The sequence below is a fragment of the Corvus cornix genome, chromosome Z (genome assembly GCF_000738735.6).
Source record: "Corvus cornix cornix isolate S_Up_H32 chromosome Z, ASM73873v5, whole genome shotgun sequence".
Taxonomy (NCBI): Eukaryota; Metazoa; Chordata; class Aves; order Passeriformes; family Corvidae; genus Corvus; species Corvus cornix.
The window spans coordinates 59,822,689-59,831,800 of NC_046357.1; the positions used below are offsets into that span (position 1 = coordinate 59,822,689).

The 9,112-nt window shown below is 37.1% G+C and overlaps 1 protein-coding gene across 20 annotated transcripts in view; it reads left to right on the forward strand.

The window, feature by feature from the left end:
* The window catches only part of MPDZ (multiple PDZ domain crumbs cell polarity complex component), a 101,944-nt gene extending 95,671 nt beyond the window's left edge, over positions 1-6,273 (forward strand). For all 20 annotated transcript variants that reach the window (XM_039566522.1, XM_039566520.1, XM_039566524.1 and 17 more), the window contains 5 exons: positions 829-951; positions 1,854-1,958; positions 2,077-2,189; positions 3,201-3,324; positions 4,095-6,273. In XM_039566522.1, coding sequence (XP_039422456.1) covers positions 829-951; positions 1,854-1,958; positions 2,077-2,189; positions 3,201-3,324; positions 4,095-4,241 — 612 coding nt within the window. In that variant the 3' untranslated portion in view covers positions 4,242-6,273. The remainder of the gene's footprint in view (positions 1-828; positions 952-1,853; positions 1,959-2,076; positions 2,190-3,200; positions 3,325-4,094) is intronic.
* Positions 6,274-9,112: the final 2,839 nt, after the last annotated feature.

The window sequence follows — 9,112 nt, forward strand, 5'->3', positions numbered from 1 at the left end:
AAAGAAGGAAGAGATACTGGGACCTAATTTTATCATTACCAGATTGAGTTAAATGCAGACTCTGTTTTGGTAAAGTCAGGGGAATTGTACCAAAGTTGGAAGGCTGTTTTTTGGTATTTGATATCTTTCTTCACACATATTTTTAATGAGTAGGTTCTTGCATGACAGCTGCCAGGTTTTCAAGTGTGAAATTCAGTCACCTTCATTATGCATGTGAGCTTAGTCACAGACTGCTTCTTATTTTCCAAAATATTTATATTTATTTGTCCTTGGTTGGCATCTAGTGCACTTGATTATATGGATTGTATTCAGCCATTCTCTTTTTACAGTAGAATCTGCAAATACTAGTTTTCAATAGCAGTTTTTACAGTGAGGTATTTGGGTGTGGTGCAGTGGTAAACAGCTGGTTTTGCTCTTCAACATTTGGGCACTAGGGGGAGCATAAAGATTAATTCTAGTCTTCAGAAGATTCAATGATAGGATATTCATATAGAATGTACTAAGGACAGCAATCCCATCTCATTGGTTTTCCTTGCTCAGACCTCTGTGCTGACACTAAGAGTCAGGTGCTGAATTCTGTAAGTATTTAGTTTGGTTAAGATAAAACACAACTAAATCAGCAAATTTTCACCTATGACTGAGAAGAAGAAACATCCATTCTGGTCTCTCTGCTTTCTTGAAGTGATGCAAAGCGTATAAGCTTAAAAACTGGCTTGACACAGGAATTCTGATTTTCATAAAATAGGGGTTTAGCAATCTTTTGAGGTAAGCCTGCAATTCTCTTTTTCTTTCCAGAAAAATCTAATCTTTTTTTAATTGCTATAACAGAGCCCTGCAGACTCACTAGGAGTGAGCATTGCTGGAGGTGTAGGAAGTCCTCTTGGAGATGTTCCTATATTTATTGCCATGATGCACCCGAATGGAGTTGCAGCTCTGACTCAAAAATTAAGAGTAAGTTAATAATTAAAAAGTCTGTAAAGATTGCATGGCAAATGCACCATAATTACTCTAGACAGGCAGTAAATCAGCAGTTCAGTGATACAGTTTTAAGTGCTTCAGGCTGTGCGAAGAATTCTTGCTGTTTGGATTGATGAAACAGTAACTCATATCGGTAGCATAGGGAAGTGTAATTGCCAGCATGTGCTAAAGTAATCTTGGACCGCAGAGTTAGTCAGCATGTGAAAATTTAAAGCATAGGAAGTGGTTCAGAAGGATGCATTCTGTAAACGAGTGCCACTGCTGAGTGTGGTGGTGATTCCTGCAAATGTAGGTGTGCAGTCTGTTTTCTCTCTCATGTTTCCTATGCTTAGGATAGAGAGAGCACTTTTTAGGCTATGAGTTAGAGTGGGAGATTTTATCTGAAACTGTACTTAAATGTGTACTGTATCCAATCTGCATCAGAGGTGGTTGTATTTGACTCAGGTTTCTTGGAAAATGGTCAGTGTTATTTCAAGATGAAGCTGAAGAGAATCTCTGATGATAATTTGCTACTTCAGTCTATCTGTCTTCTGGTGACATGCAAAATGCATCTCTGTTTTTTAACATGTTGTATGTTTCTAGAGTTTTAGGATCAATTCTGTAAAGCATCATTACTTTTTACACTGAATACACTAAACCAGTGTAATTTGCTAATTCTGATGTTGAATTGCCTACCTTTGTACTGGGTTATTTTGTAGTTCAAAGATTATTTGCTTTCAAGAGGAAATTTACTATGAATTTACAGTTGCTTCTCTCTTTCTTTGTACCCTAATATCACTGATAAAATCTAGCTAAATGCAAATGCACAGATCTGCTATTGTTGGAAGTGCCAAATCTATGTAACTGAGTTAGATTTTCTACGTTTTCTTCTGTAGGTTGGGGACAGGATTGTTAGCATCTGTGGAACATCTACGGAGGGCATGACTCATTCCCAAGCTGTTAATATCTTAAAAAATGCTTCAGGCACTATTGAGTTGCAGGTAAAAAAATCCTCAATGACATTTTGAATTTTTTCTGAATACTGTTTTGCCAGCTGCTACAATGAATTATTTTAGTGTCAGCTTTTTTATTTCGGTGTTTTCTGACCTCTGTTCCTAGGTTGTAGCTGGAGGAGAAGTGAGTGTCATAACTGGTCAGCAGCATGATCCACCTACGTCCAGTCTTTCATTTGCAGGACTAACTTCAACTGGCATTTTTCAGGATGATTTAGGGTCAGTAACTGTAGAATATACAGCCTCTGTAGCCTGTTACTTTAGATGGTATTCAGCCCATAAACCTTACAAATTCTAGCAAATAAGAAATGACATTTTTGGCTTTATCATGAGTAACATATTTGGTAAGCATGGGACCTGTGGGCCATAGGTCCTCTTCTACATTTTTCATGATGCAATTTGCTGTGCTGCAATTTTTTTTACCCTCTGTAGAGTTATGATGTCATTTGATTTCTTCTCCAGCCTCCATTGTTTCACTGAGATTGGGTAGCTGGGATTAACTGGTACAACCAAAAATTCTCTTTCCACTGTGGTATCTGTGTTTCCATACCGTGCTTTCTAGTGCTGGGCAATCAGGAGTATCAGATGTTTGTGGTGTACAAGGTATACTTCTGGTATTCTGCAAGGTGCATTATGTAAACAAGTTTTGCGTAAAACTCTGTCATAAATCTGAGGCATTTTTCTTTTAGGAATGGGGAAAGAGGAAAAGGGGTTCTTTGGCCACACATACCTACTTTGAAAAGTAGAACTCCAATATTTCTGACAATCAAAGTATGTGTGGGGAAATACACCTATTAATGATCTGTATAATAAACATGTACATACAAATACACAGTCATCTATTAGGAGAGAAGCAATTAAACCTTAATAGCATAAACTATTGGAGCTAATTTTAGACATTACAGGATTTTTAAAGTAGATGTTATAGAATCTTTAAGTACTGGCATTGCCTCTCTACTTCACTAGTAAGCACTGTTGGTGGCACATAGCAGCCATAACTATATCCTTAGCTGTGTATTTGAAATAGCTACTTTTATATAATAACATAGGCATTAGAGAGTTTACAATGTTTTACATGAACTGAAATAGCCTGTTCTTTGTAATAAAAGTATTTGTAGTTACAGTGGAAAGGGAAACGTATTGGTTAGCTTAAAAGGAGTGAAGTTTTTTGTTGAATGTTCTATGTGTTAAATCCAAGTTCAGAAAAAATACTCTTTTCCCTTTCCTTAGACCTCCTCAGTACAAGACCATTACTCTGGACAGAGGACCAGATGGCCTTGGCTTTAGTATTGTGGGTGGCTATGGCAGTCCCCATGGAGACTTACCCATTTATGTGAAGACAGTGTTTGCAAAGGTAGGTGTAAATTTGTTCAGCCAATCCATTTATTAGTTTACTGCAGTTATTGTTCTAAATCATGGCCTGGGTTTGCATTCAAAAGAATGTTACAGTTTCTCACAGCTTTTCCTTTTTAGTGCAAAGGCTGATCAAAATGTGCTTGCAGCATTTGAAGGCTGTAATGTTCAAAAGATTGAGACTTTCCAAATACAGGTGATTCAGCCTGTAGCAGAGTCTTGTCCAGCTCTCAACACTGGACTAGTGCAAATACTTAGAAAAACAGGTCCCTTGGCTTATATTTAGAGTGTGTTTACTTCAGGTAGTAGAGGGAACTGTTTTATTGAACTCAGACTGGACCTTCAGAGAAGTTCAGATGCTGACCTGGGTTGGATAATTTGGACTGCTCTAGGAAACAGAAGAGAGTCTGAGAAAACTGGAATCACAAATCCTAAATTTTTATGGTAAATCCAAGTATAAAACTGTCTTTTGCAAAACTTGCTGGAAAGTTCTCTGGGTCTTGAAAATGTTACTTCTATGATATTAGGTTTTAAACATTATACTAGCTGGAAAAATGGGGTTAAGGGAACAAAGCAATCATATGGTTCCAATTTCTAGATGTGGAAATTAGACAGGGCAGGGCATACTGCAGCATTAGTGGTCTTTACAATAATTGGCTCTGCTTGTATTACTGAAAATCAAAAGTGTTGTAAGGGGTTTTCTTTTAAGGACTATGTGTCAGGAAGAAAAAGAAATGCGTGAGTCTGCAGTTACTTGTTTTATTATTCCAGGGTGCAGCAGCAGAAGATGGACGCCTCAAGAGGGGGGATCAAATCATTGCTGTGAATGGGCAGAGTTTAGAAGGGGTGACCCATGAGGAAGCAGTTGCTATTCTGAAAAGGACAAAAGGAACAGTCACTTTGACTGTATTATCGTGAACTGGCTGCCTGATGAGTTAGGGTCAATAAGACAATATTATTTAGTTTCCACATAGTAAAGAGAATGGCAATGTTTTGTGTAGTCTTCTTGCTCTTTCAGCTTCACAGGACTGTGTTACAACACTGAAGAAAAGCAACATTTAACCATATTTTTGTATGCTTTAGAACTACTTCTCTTCCTGTCAAAGCACTGGGATGACGTTAACTATGGAAACACCTGGATATTTTTCCTATTAGTAAGTCACCAGGAAAAAGTTTTCATTGATAACCACAGAACAAAACTGAAATTACTTTGGGTATGTTGGAAAAATGATAAATTCACCAAGTCAGTAAGGGGGTTGCATGGGTAGCAGTAGTCAGAAAACAGGAATAAGAAAATATTAATAAAGAAAATATTAATAAAACAGAGATTTGGGATGTAAGAGGAAAAGTATGTAATCTGGAGGCAGATGGTTGATAGACTAGATTTCTTTTTTAATTAGATGAGTTTTAAGGTCCCTTTCAACCCAAGCCATATTATTTCTCAATGCTCCAGCAGTTTGGTGACTTGGGTGGGTTATTTTGCTTGTCTGTGTGTTTAAATTTTTTAAGTCATGGTGTATCTGAAAAAAAAGAAAACTGTTTTATTTTGGCTTAGGTTTGAGAGTTTGATGATTTCCGGGAGGGGGGTGGTGGTGGTGATGGTGGTTTTGGTTTTTGTTTGTTCGTTTTTGTTTGTGGGTTTTGTGGGACTTGTGCTCAGGGCTGAAAAATCCATTGCTAGTGGAAACTATTCCTGATGAATAAGAATGCCCAGCAACTTTAGTATTAGAAGAACTAGACTATTTAATAGTAATATTTTATAGTCTATATGGGTGGAAACAACCTTCCTAATATGAAGTGTCTGTAAGCAAAGGTTGTCCTCTTCCAACATACAAGACTACCTAGAGGCTCAGCACAGACATTTCTGCAAGCTGCTTGAATCAGAGCCGGGAGCAAACTGCTCAGAACAGGTCTGCCTAGCTGCCAGCAGATGTCTGGCTATTGCCAGTGTGGAAGAAGCTGATGTTATGGTGTTGCTGCCATTATCAGTAGCTGCAGAGGTAGAGTCCTCCTTGAACTGAGTAATGGGTTGAGGATGGGTAAAGACCTGAAAATTCCTCACAGTGGAGGTGAGTAGTAAGACAGCAGTGGAGGTTTGCATCAGTAATGAGCAGAAGAGGAGATTTTACAGATACAACAATTATTTTGGGGATATTAATTTTAGAGGCACAGATAAAAGTGTCTAGTAAGTACAATGCAACCATGCTGCTGTTCTTTGATCAGCAGCATGGTCAATAAATGCATAACTTTCTCATCACTAAAACTTTATCTAAAAACTGCACTCAATGAAACACTTAGCTGATTGTAACCTGCCTGCCTTTGCCTGCCGTGCTCTTAGGAATCTGGCAGATAAAGCATGCTTTTCCCATGATTTCTTTTCCTGCAGAAAAATTCAGCTGAGTCTTTTGAGAGAGGAAGATACCAGGCTAACTAGTATTCTATTTAGCAGCATGATGCTTTGTGTTAATTAGCAAAAATGGAGTTTTAGCCAGAAGGCCACCATCTCAATTATCACTTAAGAGAAATATAAGCTGAAAACGCAGGCAATGGTCAGGCCATTATTAGGGGATAATACAAAAGATTAGCATTCATTTTAGTGGGTCACAAAAACAGTATTAGGAGTGTCTGTCAAGTAGTATTAACAAATTGATAGCTACGTGTTAGTGAATTAACAAAAAAACCCCACTCCCTTTGTCTTTTTAACTGTTACACTGTGGTAGGCTAAGATGCAATAAAACAGATGCTACAGTTACTGGTTGCTGCTGTTATTGAATTGCTTTTATACTTATTCCTTGCATAGAGTGAGAAATGCCTACATTAGAGTATGTAAAGTCACTTTAAATAGTATCTATATTTGTAACAGAAGTAGTGTACAGCTATTTTGTTACTGCTCTTGCATCACAATGGAGGATTTAAATTAATAAATTCCAAACTGTCATGATGAAGTAAAGTTCTGTGTGTTTTACTGGTTGCTTTACAATAGCTCACTTGCATTATTCATTCTGTTGCAAAAGATTAATTCAAAACAATTTAATAGTTTTAAAAAGGCAATTCTCTTTATGTGAACCTTAAAGCATCTGCTAAAATTTTTTTTTTTTTTTTAAGATTTTATCTTCACTTGTCAACTCTTAGCAAATTCATGAAACTAAGAAGCTGTCTTGCTTTTTTTGTAACAGAGGGCATTAATCATTGTTAAAAAAGCATTCATTCAGACATGGGACTTGCCGTGAGAGAGAAAAATAGTGAGCCATGGAGCTTGGGACTCAGAGAACAGGCTCTCCCCCAAGCCCCATGCCAGGAAACTGTTGCATGACCACTGCTTAGTGGCTGCCATGCACTGGACCACGTAGTAATAAACTTTGCTGGTTTAGGATGTTTGGTTTTTGTTATCATTTGGTATTCAACGCAACTTTCCAGTCAAAGGGGTTGGTCCTGTAAGGTGCTTGGTACTGTGGCCCAGTTCTACCCAGTTTTATGGTTTTTGTTACATTTTTTCCATGTGACTGTGTTACAGGTTTGGAAGGGTCTGGCGTCTTAAAGGCTCCATCGCATTGTCTGGTCAGATATCCAGCCCTTTCTTTTAACTTTGCTTAACTCTCAGCTATTCTTCATTCATGGCTGAAGGGTAATCAGAGTGGTGTTAATGTAAAGGTCTTTAATTTTAGAGTGGTATTAATGAAATGGACTGTCACTTCTTGAAAGCATGGGTCTGGACAAAGGACAGCTGATTCGTAAGAATACACATATTTCACTTCTTGACAGTGAGCAGGTATTGTTGGCATGGATGCTTTTCTGTTCGTTCCTCTGTTGGATTTTATTTCTGGGTTGGCTTTATGGAAGCAGTAGTATTGTTAATTCTCAGCCTGGAGAAGGGTTGGAATTTAATAGCTGTTGCTGATCCCTTTTCCTTCACTCTATTCAGTCTCTTTTTTTAAGAAAAAAAAAAAAGAAGCTGTATACTCTATAGACATGGATGAAGAAAAATGTGTCATCTTTGTTGTAAGTGTCAAGAAGATGTTTTGTTTTGCTGATAGAGACTTGCAAGTAATGTGGAAGAACTTAGTACTTTTAATAGTGTTTTGCAAACAAAGCCTTATCTCAAAGTGGGAGTGACATTGGAAAGGGACATCTGTTAGATTTCTGCACACACTTTTTCTTGCTTTTTAAAGACAAATAGTTCGAAGCATTTAAAATATTCCTGTGTAGAGGGCACTTCAGTTTCAAGCTCCAATTGAAGCTACTAATCATAAAGTTTTCACTTTCTTTACAAATGTTATTAAAACTGTAAACAGTTTTAATAGTAAACAGTATTATCTTTAGTATATTTGACACCTGTAGTGTGGATTTTTCTTCTTTTTTTTGAACAGGTCGTCATGCATGTTCCTCAACAGACATGTAGATCATTAATATAATGTATTTTAGTTCATAGCCAGTGCAGGGTGATGCATTAACTTGTGAAGTTTTGCCATCTGTTTTCATGGAAGTGGTAACAATGATAGGTGAGAAGATTGAACTCAAGCACCTGAGAAGAATACACCTAATGGAAAATGATGCCTAAGTAGATTGAGTAAGTAGATTTTTTGCTATGTTTTTCTTCTCCTGTCATAAAATCTTCCTAAGCTTTCTACTCCCAGGGAAAATTTTCATTTGAAATGGGTAGAAAAAATGTAGATGCTGGTTCTCTTATTTCAAATTCTAAAAGCTGCATATATCTGAGCTGAAAATAACAGAATTTTCCAAGTTAAATTGTTAATTTTCAACTGGAGATTTTTTTTGATAAGTTGCAGCAGCAAGTTGGTTTGTGAAAGTGAGGTAAACAGGTTTTCACTTACTATTTCTCTTCAGACTACTTTGTAGTCAGTCCATTGTTTTTGATCTTCATATAGGTAGTTTAAATACATAACTTTTTTTATTACGTCAAAGGAGTGTTTGAATCACGCACAAAAACAACTTACCTGTTTTTGTGGCTGCAAGTACTGTGTTGGATTTTTTTAAATGCTTGCAGTTATATGTCCAGTTTGTCCATGGGCAGACAAGAGAAAGGTTTTTGTCTGAGAGGGGAGGTTTTGAATTTAACACTTGTTAGTATTTTCTGGTATTTCAGCCTTTGGCATTTTATTAGTTAAGACTACACTTTGTTAAGTGAATTCAGTTTAATTAAGAGTGTGCTTTGACTTACCAAGGTAGACATTATATCTAAAAGAGAGTGAATGTTCTTCTTGAGTATTTCTGTGGGATGTCAGGTGCCCTTTTGGGTCTCTCAGCACTGCTCAACAGCAGTGTCATTTTGGTGTGTTTTCATAGTGTTTTGTTCATGCTTCTCACTGACCATAGCCACAGAAGAGGGCATGATACTAGGACTCAGAGGACTGAGGCCATGGGGTACATTTAAAAGATATGTTATCAGATTTCCACTACTGCACACCAGTTAGAGATAAAGAAGTTTCTTGTTTGAGCACCTCACACAAGTATTTAGGCTGAGGCACATGAAAGATTTTTTCAGGCTATAACTTTCAAGTACCTCCTCATGACAGGGATGCCAAAGCCACTGTGTCCAACACTTGAAGTTTTCACGTTATTTGGAATTTTACAGAAAGCAGCAGGAGCAGCATTTTGGGTAATTAGTAGGTAATAAGTTGTACTCTCTTTTGGGAGAATATTTATCTGAAACTGTCAAAAACATATACACTTTGTTTTGACTGAAAAAAATATATTCATTACTCATTGTTAAATGTGAATATGTCTGTTGGACGTAGAAAGACAGTATTGTGGATGAGTTTTAGATAGAG